This window comes from Chiloscyllium punctatum, chromosome 14 (assembly GCF_047496795.1).
Source record: "Chiloscyllium punctatum isolate Juve2018m chromosome 14, sChiPun1.3, whole genome shotgun sequence".
Lineage (NCBI taxonomy): Eukaryota > Metazoa > Chordata > Chondrichthyes > Orectolobiformes > Hemiscylliidae > Chiloscyllium > Chiloscyllium punctatum.
The window spans coordinates 13,881,428-13,898,167 of record NC_092752.1 but is presented as its reverse complement, the minus strand read 5'-3'; the positions used below and the strand labels follow the sequence as shown (position 1 = coordinate 13,898,167).

The following is a 16,740-nucleotide window of genomic DNA, read 5'->3' as shown; positions in this document are numbered from 1 at the left end:
TTGAGCATTTCCTGCACTCTGTCTGCGATGTCCTTAATCCTGGCACCAGGAAGGCAACACACCATCCTTAAATCCTGCCTGTTGCCACAGAAACCCCGTTCAGTTCCTCTCTCTATGGAATCCCCTATCACCAATGCTCTGTGCGATGTCTGACTCCTCTGTTCTGCCTCCATGCCAACCTTTGATTGACAGACCTGACCGCCTCGCGGACTGGCAGTGTCCTCTGTCTCTGTTTCCAAAAGATTCAACTTGTTACTGACAGGTACTTCCCCCGCGGTCTCTTCCACCTGTCTCCTCTCTGTCGTCTTCATCCTCATCTCTCCTGGATGGGTATATGAATAGGAAGGGTTTAGAGGGATATGGGCCAAGTGCTGGCAAATGACACTAGATTAATTTAGATACCTCCATGGATGAGTTGGACCAAACAGTCTGTTTCTGTGCTGTAGATGTATGACCCTATGACTGTTGTCCTTGAGAACCAATTCTGTGTACCTGTCTGGTTTAATAATCTCCTAAAATGCTTAATGTTAAGTCATAAATGTTAAGTTACCCTATTTTTAAGTCGACAAAGTTATCGGATTGTTCTGATGTATCTAATGGCCAAAGGTCAATTGTAATGAATTGAGGAAGGATACAGCTTATTACTTTTACAAAAACTGTCCTCATGCTTGAAAGCAAATAAAGGATTTGTGTGTTTTACACCACTATAATCCTTTAACTTTTGGAAATTCCATGATACATCATAGAAGCTTAATTTGATAGAGGTGCAGAGCTAAAGAGGGAGATACTCAAGAGTTTGACCGAGGTGTGTTTTAAAAACCTTTTTTATAAGAGGAAAAAGTAGTTTAGAGAAAACTGCAGCATACGGAACTAGACAGCTGCAAACATCATGAGGTTACACAGGATGACTTGAAGCAGTGTGTGTGTGTCAGAGTGGGTGGAGAACTTGGTGTGGCGCTGTTAGAGGAGCCAGCCCATGAAATTTGGATTTTGAGGCATTTGGATCAAATTGCTAAGAATAGTTGAGTCCGGATTGAATATGAGTGCTGCTTTAGATGTGGACAGCAAAGTTTCTTTTCCTGTCAAGTGCAAACTTTATAAGTTTTGGTTGAGGATTGGAATATTTAAATGTAGGAGTGACAGACATGAGTGAGTATTTTAGCAGAACCTTGCAAAGGTATCAAGGTGAAACTAGGTGCTCTGATTAGAGGAATTCAAGCATGGAATTATGACAGAAAGGAAAATGGATTTGGGAGGTGCCGTTTTAAGGATTGGACAACAAAGTAAACAATATCATGCCAGAGTCGATTGCTAAGTTTGTGCAAGGTTAAGTTCAATTAGAGCTTTTCGTGAACCAAAGTTGCCTCGGGACACAGCTGCTAACTCTCATTTACATTTAGTGCCTATATCAGCCTAGAAGATTTACTTTTCCTGGGAGTTGTCATTTGTCCATGTTTCCTGTTACGTTCCTGCACATAATTAAACCAGGAAAGAAGAGGGTAGTTAATAAACAAGCTGTTGGTTTTTTTTTGTTTTTTTATTATTTTAAACTTGAAATCAAAATTAGTTAAATGAACAGTGTAGGGTCAAGTAAAATTCATTGAGTCTTTAAACCAAATTCAAAGTTGTGTCTATAATAGATTCTGTGTTCTGTAAAAAAATTTTAATTTGACAGCTCTGAAATTTTTCAGTTTTCCTTTTCCACATAAATACTGTTCACTTAGTGATAATTTGCTTTCCACAGATATTCTGTCTGCACGGTGGCCTCTCTCCATCCATAGACACATTAGATCATATTCGAGCTTTGGATCGTCTGCAGGAAGTGCCTCATGAGGTGAGTTCCATCCTGTACTGTTGTGGGGATTGTTCACAAAAATGGAAATGTCATACCCCTTTGGATCTTGGAGCTTTGGGGTGGGGGACTTGCAAATGATTCTTCCTTCCCACAATTTTTTAAATTATTAAAACTTGAGAGCTATTTGCCTGGATCAAACTAAATTTCTTTCAAAACTTTGAAACGTATGTGCTTTGTAAGAAAATAAACCAATTTCTTTTGGGTTTTTTTTTGCTCACGGGATTGAGGGTTGCTGGCTAGACCAGTATTTATTGTCCATCCCATCTTTACTCTTGTAACTTCATGCTTGGGATGTCTCTTATAACACACCTTTACCCCTTCACAGGCAGCAATGTCACTTCTCTGACTTTGTGGCCAAACCCCCCACAAACCAGCTCTGACTAATATTTTGCTGAACAGCAATAAGGCAACCTCTTTTTGCTACAATACTGTACTCTTTCAGCAACTTCCCCTAGTTGAGTTCCTTCTTAAAATTATTAATACATGTTAATAACAAAAATAAGAGTGTCTCACGTGCCAGGCAATGGCCATCTCCACCGAGAGGGAATCTAGGTAGCTCCCCTTGACATTCAGTGAATCCACAACTATCCATGTCCAGGAACTCCTCATGACCAGCTTTTCTGGCTGCAAGAGCAGGTCAGAGGTTAGGAATTTTGCAACAATTAACTCTCTCTTCCTGACTCTTGAAAATTTGTCCTCCATCTCCAAGGCACAAATTAGGAGTGGGATTGAATTCTGTCCACTCATCTCTGTTGTTCCCAACAGTTACAAGAAGCTTGATACTATTCAAGACTATCTGCTTTGTTGGCACCCAATGCACCCTTCTGACCCTGGAGGCATTGATTCATTTCTTGAAGTTAACTACCATGTCTACTGTGCCGTATTTGCTGAAATGGCTATCTTGCACGTGTCATTGATCTATATTTTTTAAATAAAACTGTACTGGCCAGAATAGTCAATTTTCATCCTATGTTCAGTGTCTATACGATATTTTACTCTTACAGCAGCTTACTGAATAGAATTCACTAAGAATGATGGTCTCCCTAACTTAAGTTACTATAGCTGACTGCAATGTCAACCTTGCTGTGATCAACAAACTCTTCTCATTTAGGAGCTGCGCTGAGAATAGAAAAACGTGATATGGTGAAGATTTTAAGATTGTAAAGGTGTATGATTTCTTGTAATTTCTGTTCAATCATCAGGGTCCAATGTGTGATCTGCTGTGGTCAGATCCTGATGATCGTGGCGGTTGGGGGATTTCTCCACGAGGTGCTGGGTACACTTTTGGACAGGATATCTCGGAAACCTTTAACCATGCAAATGGTCTAACTTTGGTGTCTCGAGCTCATCAACTTGTAATGGAGGTAAGGTAACTATGAAACTATTATGCCATGCGTAAAGTGGAATATGGAATAGTTTAAACTGCAGTTTAAGACTTAAGGAGGTCAGCATTTTTTTTCCCTCAAATTTCTACTTTTAAAAAACTCTTTTCCAGAGCTAGTTAACTTCAATCTGGATTTGCTCTAAAAACATGTCTTAAATTGAAACTGATCATTTATCTGCAGCTGGTTCGGCTCTGCATCAAAGCTAAAATCCTAGGAATCGTCCCAATTAAATCCTCCTCTTAAATAAAATTGGTACTTATTTGGCCTATATTCAAGGCAATATTCTCTTTTTTTTTATGTCTTGGCCTTTAATGTTCTGTTTAGAATTAATAGAGTTGGTCTAAGAGTTAATAATGTGTTGTGTGGTCTGGTGTACCAGGAGGTGCACAGTCTTGCACAGGCTGCTGAGAAACTGGCAAACAAACAAAATGGGAGAAGAAAGGTTCACTGGATGACTATGGTTTACAAAGCCTTCATAGCTAAAGTTTATGGATTCTATACAGATTAAATTTGTCCCTTAATCCAGACTCATTGTGAAATGCAACATTGCTCAGATGTGTTTTTATTTGTGGTCCTTCCTGAAGAGTTCAGATGCATTTAACTTGGTCGTTAATACTCCAGAGATGGCATTTGGTTCAGGAAAATGTTAAGATCTCAATAGAGGCTTTAAATGTTTTCTTAAAAAAAATTTGAAGTCCTAGTTATTAGCTGAAAAGACTGTGCTTAAAAAAAAAAATCACTGGCAAAAGAAAATGAGCAAGCACTTCAAATGCTATCTATACTTTTTAAAGCAAATTTCTGAACAGAACTCTCCTGGTTCTACCACTCTTTTCAGGCAGAGTTACAGATAACCACAACTCATTGAGTGAAAAGTATTTTCATTTCTCCCCTCTAAACCTCCAGCTCCGTTCCGTTTAAAGCTATGTCTCATGGGATATTGACCCCTTTCCTAAGGAGCAAAGCTTTCCCCTATCTGCCCCCTCTATGCCCTTCAACATTTGTATACCTCAACCGGATTTTCCCTCCACCTCCGCCTTCTCTACCGTAGTGACAACAATCCAGCCTCTCTAGTCTCATTATCACTGAATCACTTCTGCCCAGGCTACAGGGTGGCATGATGGCTCAGTGGTTGCACTCGTGCCTCACAGCACCAAGGTCCCAGGTTTGATTCCAGTCTCTGGCGACTCTCTCTATTTGGAGTTTGCACATTCTCCCCATGCCTGTGTGGGTTTCCTCCGGGTGCTCTAGTTTTCTCCCACAGTCCAAAGATGTGCAGGTCAGGTGAATTGCCCATGCTAAATTGCTCATAGTGTTAGGTGCATTAGTCAGAGGGAAATGGGTCTGGGTGGGTTATTCCTCGGAGGGTCGGTGTGGACTTGTTGGGCTGAAGAGCCTGTTTCCACACTGTAGGTAATCTAATCTAATCCAGGTGAATGTCTTCTGTTCCCTCTCTAGTGCAACCAAAGCTTTCCTATAGTGTAGAGACCAAAACTACACCAGTACTCCAACTGTGGCCTAACTAGCATTGTATCCATCTCTGTCATAACCACCTCTTGTATACAGTGCCTTAATTTAATAAAAGTAAGTATCCCATATACTGCCTTACCCACATTATTTGCCTACCTTCAATAATCTATGGTCATGTACACCAAGGACCCTTCGATTTTTCAATACTTCCCTATGGTCCTACATTTCAATGTTTCTTTGCCTTGTTTGTCCTCCAAAAAGGAGAAAGTGAGGACTGCAGATGCTGGAGATCAGAGCAGAAAAATGTGTTGCTGGAAAAGCGCAGCAGGTCAGGCAGCATCCAAGGAGCAGGAGAATCGACGGTTCGGGCATAAGCCCTTCAGGAATGAGGACGGTGTGCCAAGTGGGCTAAGATAAAAGATAGGGATGAGGGACTTGGGGAGGGGTGTTGGGAATGCGATAGGTGGAAGGAGGTTAAGCTGAGGGTGGTGGGGAAGAAGATTGCAGGTCAAGAAGGCGGTGCTGAGTCAGAGGGTTGGGACTGAGATAAGATGGGGGGAGGGGAAATGAGAAATCTGCATTTGTCCCTTGTGGTTGGAGGGTTCCTAGGCAGAAGATGAGGTGCTCTTCCTCCAGGCATTGTGTTGCCATGGTCTGGCGATTAGAGGAGGCCAAGGACCTGCATGTCCTTGGTGGAGTGGGAGGGGCCATGGGGCAGTTGAGTTGGTTGGTGCAGATGTCCCAGAGGTGTTCTCTGAAACGTTCCGCAAGTAGGCGGCCTGTCTCCCCAATGTAGAGGAGGCCACATCGGGTGCAGCGGATGCAGTAAATGATGTGTGTGACGGTGTGGGTGAATTTGTGACTGATATGGAAGGATCCCATGGGGCCTTGGAGGGAAGTGAGGGGGAGGTGTGGGCGCAAGTTTTGCATTTCTTGCGGTTGCAGGGGAAGGTGCCAGGAGTGGAGGTTGGATTGGTGGGGGGTGTGGACCTGAACGAGGGAGTCACGGAGAGAGTGGTCTTTCTGGAACGCTGATAGGGGAGGGAAATGTATCCTTGGTGGTGGGGTCTGTTTGGAGGTGGCGGAAATGACAAAGGATGAAGAAGGAGGCCATCTGGGTGGTTCGGTATTGGAATTGGTCCTCCTGGGAGCAGATGCGGCGGAGGCAAAGGAATTGGGAATATGGGATGGCGTCAACACGGACATTTACTATAAACCAACCGACTCCCATAGCTACCTAGATTACACCTCCTCCCACCCTGCCCCCATGTAAAATTGCCATCCCATATTCTCAATTCCTTCGCCTCCGCCACATCTGCTCCCAGGAGGACCAACTCCAATACCGAACAACCCAGATGGCCTCCTTCAAAGACCGCAATTTCCCCTCCGACGCGGTTGATGCTCCACCGCATCTCCTCCACTTCCCGCTCCTCCGCCCTTGAACCCCGCCCCTCCAATCGCCACCAGGACAGAACCCCACTGGTCCGCCCCCACCACTCTACCAACCCCCGGATACATCATATCATCCTCCGTCATTTCCGTCACCTCCAAGGATATATTTCCCTCCCCTCCCCTATCAGCATTCCAGAAAGACCACTCCCTCGGCGATTCCCTCGTCAGGTCCACACCCCCACCAAGCCAACCTCCACTCCCGGCACCTTCCCCTGCAACCACAAGAAATGCAAAACATGCGCCCTCACTTCCCTCCAAGGCCCCAAGGGATCCTTCCATATCCATCACAAATTCACCTGCACCTCCACACTCATCATTTACTGCATCCACTGCACCAGATGTGGCCTCCTCTGCATTGGGGAGACAGGCCGCCTACTTGCAGAACGTTTCAGAGAACACCTCTGGGACACCCGCACCAACCAACCCAACTGCCCCGTGTCCCCTCCCACTCCTCCAAGGACATGCAAGTCCTTGGCTACCTCCATCGCCAGACCATGGCAACACGATGCCTGGAGGAAGAGCGCCTCATCTTCTGCCTAGGAACCCTCCAACCACAAGGGATGAATGCAGATTTCTCCAGTTTCCTCATTTCCCCTCCCCTCTCTTTGTCTCAATCCCAACTCTGACTCAGCACTGCCTTCTTGGCCTGCAATCTTCTTTCTGACCCCACCCTCTCTCCGGCCTTTCACCCCCACCTTAACCTCCTTCCACCTATCACATTCCCAACGCCCCTCCCCCCAAGTCCCTCCTCCCTATCTTATATCTTAGCCTGCTTGGCACACCCTTCCTTCTCATTCCTGAAGAAGGGCTTATGCCCGAAACGTTGATTCTTCTGCTCCTTGGATACTGCCTGACCTGCTGTGCTTTTCCAGCAACACATTTTTCAGCTCTGTCCTCCAAAAAGGCACTATCTCTCTTACTGTTCAGGATTAAATTCCATTTGCCACTTCAGTCTATCTGACCAGCCTTTCTGTATTGTTCTGTAATCTGAGGTTTTGCTACTCACTATTTACCATGGCACCAGCATGGTGGTGTTTACTAACTTGCTGATCATGTCTCCTACATTCATGTTTAAATCATTAATGTATGCAGCAAATAGTATGGGACCCAGCACCAAACTCTATGGTATACCATTGGACACAGGCTTTCGGTCACACAAACACCTTTTGACCATCACCCTCTGTTTCCTGTCACTCGCACATTTTGGATCAATTTTCTTTTAAATTGCCTTTGATCCCATGGGCTCTTAGCTTCTTAATCAGGCTGCTAAGTGATACCTTGTCAAAAGCTTGACTGAAGGTCATGTATGCTACGTCAACTGCATTACCCTCACCCACAAACCTAATCACCTCCTCAAAAGATGAAATCAAATCAAATTTGTTAAACATCTCCCTTTTACAAAGCCATGCTAACTGTCTTTGATCCTTACCTGTCCAAGTGGAGATTAACCCTGTCCTTCAGAATTTTTTTGCAATGGTTTCTCTGCCACAGATCTTAGACTTACTGGCCTATAATTTCGTGGTTTGTCCCTTGAATATTTGTATCAAATTAGCTACCCTTTGGCATCTCCTTCTGTGGAGAAAGTGAGGACTGCAGATGCTGGTCAGGCAACATCCAAGGAACAGGAGAATGGACGTTTCTGGCATCAGCCCTTCTTCATCTCCTTCTATGGTCAAGGTTACCTATTGAATCTGGACTTGTTATTCTGAGCACATGCTTCTCAGTTCCTAATTCTTGATGCCTCAGTCTTTTTAGTATCTGACATACTGTCTCTGCGTTCTCCAAGCTGCTCTAGACCAAAATCCAAAAAAGCCTTCTTCTTCCACCCCCCCCTGCCCCGACCACTTCCATTACAATGTGACGCAGCCTGATCCCAGAAATATACAAATTAATAATCTTTAGTTTTAAACCTGCCAACTACATTGGTTTTCTTACATATGATGTTCTCTCCAATTTTCTGGAAGAATAACTTGGTGTAGAGAATGCCATTATTATCTTGAGTGTAATGAAATCAATTTATGAATATTCTGATATTATAGTGTAATTTAGATGCACAGGGGAATCTGAGGTCTTCAGCACAAAATAAGGCCCTTCAGCCCATTGAGTCTGTGCCAGTCAAAAACAAGCTTCTAACTATTCTGATTCTATTTTCAGCACTTGGCCCATAGCCTTGTATGCCTTGGCATCACAAGTGTACATCTAAATACTAAAATGTTGAGAATTTCGGCCTCCATCATCCTTTTAGAGACAGTGACTTCCAGATTCCCACCACCCTCCCACCCTCTGGATAAGAGACTCCACACCCACCCCTCCCCCTCTTTCCCCTCCCCCCCACCGCTCCCCCCCGCTGATTCTCCAGCAAGTCTGCATAATTTTGCGTGATCCATTTGAGTATCTTAAACTTACTGGCACACACTTACTTTGCCATTTAGGATTTATATTCACACATGATATTCTTTAGGTTTGGCTGTGATGCTAGTCCCCTATAGAACCTTATCATGATTGAACACAATGGCATTTGGCACAGATTTAGACTTTACCAAAGACTTAAATGGATTAATCCTACATTTTTTAAAAATGACATTTCTAATTACAAATAAATCCTCTTCTACTCACATTTGTAACCATGAAAATCAAATATTTTGAGTGCAGAACCAGGTGCCATTATTGAACGGTACAGGCATTCTTCATGGTATGTGTAACTCGCTGTGTATAAATCTATTTGACCAATTGTCAAGTCAAAATGTAGGTTTAAAGCAACTTTAGTTGTGGTAGAAATATGTACTTCCTTTTAGATTTTAGTTGAACTACATTTCTTGTATAATGTTTGTATTGCAAAGCATGATTGTTAAATCTGAGAAATGTATCAATATTTACTGTTATCATACTACTTGGACGTAGGGAAAAATAAACTATTTTCAACATATGGAGCTCATTCTTCTAACCCTGAGGCAATTATGAATATTCTGATATTATAGTGTAAGTTAGATGCACAGTCATTTGAGAGGAACCCAGTTTCATCCTTGTAAAGTTATCCAATGTTTTAACAGGGTATCTACTATCCTGTATTATACTTTAAATACTTACACTAGTTTTGCAAACACACTAAATGATTCAGTAATAATTTTGTTACTGTATTTGAAAAAGTCTAGTAAGATAACTCGGCAGCATTTAGTTGGGTACTTTGAGTAATTTCGGAGGAGTAATTATGTTATGTTTTTCAAGATGCTAAAGATCTTTCAATTGTTTGATCCCAGGGATACAACTGGTGCCATGATCGAAATGTGGTAACAATATTCAGTGCTCCAAATTATTGTTATCGCTGTGGTAACCAAGCTGCTATTATGGAACTAGATGACACATTGAAGTATTCCTTGTAAGTATGATGAAATCCATATTTAATATTTTAAAGTACGTACATTGTTGAAGACTGCATTCATTAAACTTAAAACTTGTCCACTTCTGACAGAAAGGTAAAAATTGGTTTGAAATTTACTGAATTCCTAAGTAAGCTCCCATCTGCAGCTCTAGATTTAAATATTTGTCTGGTGAAAGCTTCCAATTTGGCAACTGAGTCAACTCCATGCATGTCAGGATTGGGGGATTTGAGCTATAAGCAGAGGCTGAAATAGGTTCTGCCTTTTTTTTCCCCTAGAGCATCGGAGGCTGAGAGGTGACTTTATAGAGGCTCATAAAATCGTGAGGGGCATGCATAGGGTAAATAGACAAGGTATTTTCCCAGGGTGGGGGAAAAGATTTAAAAAGGATCTAAGAGGCAACTTTTTCACATAGGGTGGTGCGTGTATGGAATGAGCAGCCAGAGGAAGTGGTGGAGGCTGGTACAATTACAATATTTAAAAGGCATCTGGATGGGTATGTGAACAAAGATTTAGAGGGACATGGGCCAAGTGCAAATGGGACTAGGTTAGGATATCTGGTCAGTTTCCATGCTGTACATCTCTCTGACTCTATGATATGCTTTCTAAAATCAAGTAAAGGAGTATGGTGATCCTATCGTAGAAAATGAATTCCTTTTTATAGATGTAGTGCAGGTTCCAATTTGCAGTTCTCATGTTGAATCAGCATCCAACATCTTTTGGTCTGAACCTGAGAGGAGGGAGAGAATATCATTGAATATCATCAAAAGCCCAAGCAACCATCAACAGAATAACATACAGGGCAACTTTGATTATCCAAATGTCAATTATCCAAATTTCAGACTATCTGAACAAAATCAAGGTTCCAATGCATGAGTAAACTGTATTACCCAAACATTGATTAGCCGAACAAAATACTCCTACCCTTGTCATTCGGATAATCGAGGTTGCTCTGTACTTGTGGAAAGTAGGAATAATTTTGTTTTGTCTTGAATGGAGAACTTGTACTGACAGCATGTTGTACGTATCTCTTAAAATAAAACAAAAACTGCAAATCTTAGGATCTGAAACTGAAATTGCTGGAGAAACTCAGCAAGTCTGGCAGCATCTTTGAAGGCGAAAGAAACAGTTAGTATTTCAAGTCTGGTTACCCTCCTTGAGATCTGTAGAAGGATCATGGGGCTAGAAACGTTAACTCTGTTTCTTTTCCCACAGATGCTGCCAGGCCTGGGTTTCTCCAGAAATTTGGCTTTGTTTGTTGCACATGCCTCCAGTGGTATCTTCCTGGTCCTATACTCTTGGAAACGCCCTTCATTATTAACCCCATACTTCGCACTTTTTAGAATGCTTCAGTTTTTTTGTGTGGTGATCTTCTCTTTCAGTTATTCTAGTAGACTCAATGTTTCAAAACTGACAAAGCCAAGATTTAATTACAAAATGTGAAGTGTTTGAAACATTTGAACTTTAAAACTGATGAGCACTTCAGAAGAACAACAGTATTAGCTATTGGAACTTTCATCAACTGTTTTATTAATCTCAAACACTGATCTATGTGACCTGATGAAATTAAGTTTGTACCTTGACCTTTTGATGCTCTTTGGTTCAAGTACTGTACTAAGTGTAACTCCTTTTCCACAGCCTTCAGTTTGATCCAGCACCTCGCCGTGGAGAGCCTCATGTCACTCGTCGTACTCCAGACTATTTCCTGTAAAGAGTTCTTAATAATACACTATAACCACGCCAGCAGTTCACCACCTGCTACAAAAAAAGCAACAATAATTTAAATGTTTTTCTGAAATTACTTCTGTTTGTCAAAACCTAATAGCATTAACACGGACCAAATGTGCCATACTGAAAGCAGTCCTACGCCTGGAGCATTGAACACAATTTTGAAAAGTAATTTCTACTTTTTTCTTTGTTTTGTTTTAGTATGGAAAATATGGTATTCAGTCTTAACAGTTCTATTTTGCTTGCTATTACATGTCCTTTTGTTTTACCTAGGAGACTGTGAAATATTGATGTACAAATGCTATAATAAACTGGTTCAATTGCAACAGTCATGACATTTTTGGTTATAGTTTCACCAGGCATGTATTGCTTTACAGTCCTTTTTCTTTTCAGTAAGAGGCACATAACACCTGTTCTGAATGTACACTACGAACATTTGAAAAGGATTTACAATGTCCTTCTGGAGTGTTTGAGAAAATGTCCCTTTTCAATGTTTGAATCACTGTTCTGTGTTACTGTACTTTTTTGTATATATTTGACATAAAAGTGCTTGCAACTTCAACTTGGTGTATTTGAACAATAAACTAATTCAAATAATCAGTCACTGGGTTTCAGGAAGATCATTTAGGTCATTAAAAAAATTCCCTTCAACTGAACTAAAATCACAGTTATGAGCAAACATGCACAAACTTTCTGAAATCTTGTTGAATTTTTTCAGTTATTTCCACCTCCATCTAACAAAATACAAAACTTGAATCTTGGATTGATTTAATGTTTCACCAATTCTTTTCCAGACATTTTACAATTTGATTTTTGAAACCAGTTTATTGTTAAAATCGTGGATTGTTTCTGGAATAATTTTTTTCTGCCCCATTCAAACTTCCAAGGATGATCCTTGCACAGGGAATCATTGGTGGGTGTCTTTTATTAAATATTTGTTTAATTTTGCAGAAATCATAAAACTTTTCATGTGATATTGCAGCTGTCTCCTCTAGCAGGTGTAATGACTAGTTCAACAGTCATGTTTATAATTAGGTTTGATTTAGTACTTAAATATGAGAAACAATTTAAGGATTTATTGTAATTCGTTTTTTAAAAATTGCAGCAATTTTTGAACACTAAGAATCTTGTATGTTTCAACAGGAGGTTTCTCCTTTTACTACATCCCAACAAATACAGGGCCAGCATACTCCCCCCTCTGCTCATAACACCATAGCTTAAAGAGTTCCAATTATGAAGCATAAACTTGATAGATAATCTAATTAAGATGTTTGCAATGTTAGGTTCAACAGGGTAGGAATAGAAAGCGTTCCTATGCTGCAAGAATCCTGAACGAGGAGGCAGAATCTTAAATTTAGAGCACAGCCATTCAGAAACCAAACTAGTAATTTTTTAAATCTCCCCTACAATAGACAGTGTGAATCTAGTGCTAGTTTTCCTTCTCCATCACCACATGCTCCAAAAAAGGCTGTAGAGTCAAATGATGTTTTTGAGAGATTTTTGTTGGGCAAGTGTACTGATGGATATACAGAAAAAGTGAACTGTTCCTGTGTTCCAGTTAAGTCAGCATCTTTTGAAGAATAGAGAAGTTGTTTCTAGTTGGTTGCCAATCCTGGTACTGATTCAGACCTATTGTCCAAACTCGGGTACAAGAGCCCCAGTGCCACTAAAGAAACCTGAATTCACGGGAAATGCCGACAAAGTATTGGTGATTTTTGCCAGAAGTTTTGTCAAGAGCAAAACTTGGCAGACAACTCGCCGTTTGATTGCAGAATTAGTGGAATTTTCTGACCATCTATCCCATCTTTTGGTCAATAATCCAAATTGCAATTTGAACGATGCAATTTGAACGATGCAACTGCAGGTGTTTAAAATCAGACCTTGTATTATGTTGGCTTCTGACCTTTATTGTGAATTTGAAATGCAATCTCACAAATAATAGCACTTTCTTTCAGAATTCAAAACAAAGTCCCATGGGTATGCTATAGGTTGAGCACGAAGTCTGTATCATTGCTTGTATGGAGGAACAAGGAGAGAAATATCTCTTTTGATGTTTCTTCTGTTTATGAGCTCCTTGCCTCTTTTTTTTATTATTTTTTGTCTTCCCCTCTCCATTCTTTTTTAATTTTCAACAGCTTCTCTCAAGTGCTTTTGCAATATTGTGCTTTTAATACCAGTAGACAAATGTAGGCTTCTTCCTCTTCACCTGTTGCAGCTGTCGTCTTGAATTCCTTGCAACCTACTTTCCTCTCCATTTGCAGCCTCCTGTTACTGTGCAGAGAGACCTGGTGTCCTTATGCATAAATCACAAAAGCTGGTTTGCAGGTGTAGTGTGTAATTAAGGCAAATGCAATATTGTACTTCATTACTAGAGGGATGGAGTTTAGAAACAGGGAGGTAATGTTGCAGCTGTATTGGGTGCAGGTGAGGCCACACCTGGAGTATTTCAGAATTAGAATCTCTATTGTGTGGAAACAGGCCCTACAGCTCAACAAGTCCATACCAACCACCCGAAGAGCATTCCACCCAGACCCATTCCCCTATGTTTACCCTGACTCATGCACCTTACCTGTACATCCCTGAACACCTATGGGCAATTTAGCATGGCCAATTCACCTAACTTGCACATCTTTGGATTGTGTGAGGAAACCAGAGCACCCGGAGGAAATCCACACAGACACTGACAGTTGTCAGAGGCTGGAATCTAACCCAGGTCCCTGATGGTACGAATCAGCAGTGCTAACTACTATGCCACCCTGGAAATCTGAAGCATAAGAGGACTTGGGATTTCTAGTTCAGGATTCTCTTGAGGTTAATATGCAGGTTCAGTTCAGGTTCAAGGTATTGCTTGCAGTTTGGCCTTACTTGAGAACGGACGTGCAGGCACTTGAATGGGGTGCAGAGGGGGCTCACCTAGGTTAATTCTGGAATTGAGGGGGTTGGCTTCTGAGGGGAGATTGCGTAGACTTGGGTTATACTCAATGGAATTTGGAAGAATGAGGGGTGGAGGGAATCTGATAGAAACATATGAAGGGAATAGATAAGCTCGAAGCAGGGAGGTTGTTTTGACTGGTAGGTGAAACTAGAACTTGGGGGGGCATAGCTTTAAAATAGGTGAGAGTAGATTTAGGACTGAGCTAATGAGAAACTTCTCCCTAAGGGTTGTACATTTGTGGAATTCCTTGCCCAGTGAAGCAGTTGAGGCTACCTTGTTGAATGGTTTTTAAGGCAAAGATAGATTTTTGAACAGTAAAGGTATTAAGGGTTATGGTGAGTAGACAGGTAGGTGGAGCGGAGTCCAAGAAAAGATCAGCCATGATCTTGTAGAATGGTGGAGCAGGTTTGAGGTGCCAGATTGCTGCCTCCTACTCCTATTTTTTGTATTCTTATTCCCTTGTAGCCTATACCTTACTCCTTGCTTCCTTTCTCCCTTCCTCCCCTTGTAGCTTCTACCTCCTAAAACCTCTTTCTCCTCCCCTGTCCTTTGGCAGCCTCCTCATTTCTCTTCTCTCTCTCTCTCCCCAACCTTTTCTGCTGCCTCTTTTCAACCCAATTCATCTCCTCCCAAAGGCAGCATTCCCTGGACTCAGTCAGCATATTCCTGAGGCCTGTACTCTGACAACAGCAATCTCAATGACTTCTAAACTGCTCCTCCAACCAGTCACTAGTGACTGAGGAATTATTTAGCCTTGCTGAAGAAAATGGTTACTTACTTAAGGTAGAGTAGGGCAATTAGCAGCCAAAGAATCTGCATGATTGCAATGACTACAAGGAAAAAGCAGGAAAGCTTCTTTAATATTAAAATAAAGAACTAGACATGCCAGCATCTAACGCCTCTGTCATGCTCCTATTAGATTTCAACTCATTTGATACTTTACAATTAAGATTTGGAGTTGATTATCTCTAAACTTCTGTTCCCTTCTTCCCCTCCCCCCCCCAATGGAATATGAATCCTCAAAAATTCTGTTTCTAAATTCCAATTATCAATATCCAAAATTTCCACTGTTCTTACGAGAACTGTGGTAGGACCCAAAGTCTTGATTTAAAGATTTGCAGTGCATTTTTAATCCCAAGATCCATCCGTCCAATCCAATGTAGAATTTAATAATTAGCACCAAATCATTTTTTTAAAAAACCCTCTCATCACCTCCCCTTTAAACCAAATCATGTCACATTTCAAACATAATGTGCACAAAAAATAAATCTTCTTGTTTCATAGAATCTAGTGTGCTCTTAAGCAAAGGATAATAGATTGAAATAAATAATATATGCTAATCAGCAAACTACTTTCAAACCACAGGAAACCAACAACGACTTAACCACATTTAAGTGGCAAGACGCTGGCCAGCAAACCAGTTGCATTCTCAACTAGTTAATTGTGTCAGATTTCTGAGGCCCATAGTCAATAATACCCCAGTCTTCATTTCATCGAGATGCCTTGAACGCTGATAATAATGTGTCCTTGATCTTAGCGGAGTCAGCAACGACTTATTCTGTTCTGTCTCCTCAAAATCCACAAGTCCCTGCTTAAATCAGAAGGAAAGTATTCACATGACTCTTTAAAATTTAGACCAGTTGCTCAGAGTGCATGCAACTAAAAATTCTAATAACTTCAAAGTTTTTTTTTGTCTGTCAGGTTTTGGGTATAAATCCCTTTGTCTCCCCAGTTTGTGACAGAGCTCAATTGATCTTTTTTTTCCACTGTAACCTCCTTTTTAAAAATAGCAATGATTATGTCACATAATGACTGGTCTTTCCTAGTCTTGCACTCAGTAGCAAAACCACTAGGCTGTTTTAATATTCTCTCACTTGCTCAGCTTTGTTATACTACTGGGTAATCCAAGATGAAAGATGGGAAAAAATTGTGGCTGTAAGACCTAATGCATTTTTTTTTAGATATTTTGGGTGTTGGAGGTGTATTTCCTCTAATTCCAGGAGCAGCAATTACTGTTTTATAATCTGTAGCATTGTTTTGATCTTTTATTCCCAAAGTTCCAAAACCATGACAATTTTAAAAGGAGGAAGACGGTCAAAAGGCAATGATCACATGGACAGTGAGGGAGAGATAGAAAGAAACCTACATTGCTAACAGACACATCAGTGAGTCTGCATAGTTACTGCCTTTGCTGCTGAGTTTCTGTATCTCTGGACATCAGAGTGCAACTAGGAAAAATTAACAAACTGTGAAATTCACAGATGACCTTGGAGGAACCTGTGTGAGAGAGCTCACAGCACAGGAATAGATAAGTGCATAGTTTTTACCTTGCTGTAAGTCTATAGTAGTGAGTAGAATGGGTTCTTTCTTGATCATCTGTTTTATTGAGATTTGTTTCTTGATTAAATTTTAAAAATATAAACCATAGGTACTAAGCATGGAGCACTTTATTTTAGACCAATAAGATGGTGCTATTTTCTAGGTAGATTGTGAAGGAGCAAAGATGGCCTTTAGTAGAGTGATATGGTCTTCCTGTCAGAT

At 41.1% G+C, this 16,740-nt stretch overlaps 1 protein-coding gene across 1 annotated transcript in view; it reads left to right on the top strand.

The window, feature by feature from the left end:
- Positions 1-11,864, top strand: part of ppp2cb (protein phosphatase 2, catalytic subunit, beta isozyme) — a 34,946-nt gene extending 23,082 nt beyond the window's left edge. Inside the window, exons 4-7 of the mRNA XM_072583921.1 lie at positions 1,745-1,834; positions 3,058-3,219; positions 9,417-9,535; positions 11,175-11,864. Coding sequence (XP_072440022.1) covers positions 1,745-1,834; positions 3,058-3,219; positions 9,417-9,535; positions 11,175-11,247 — 444 coding nt within the window. The 3' untranslated portion in view covers positions 11,248-11,864. The remainder of the gene's footprint in view (positions 1-1,744; positions 1,835-3,057; positions 3,220-9,416; positions 9,536-11,174) is intronic.
- The last annotated feature ends 4,876 nt before the right edge of the window (positions 11,865-16,740 follow it).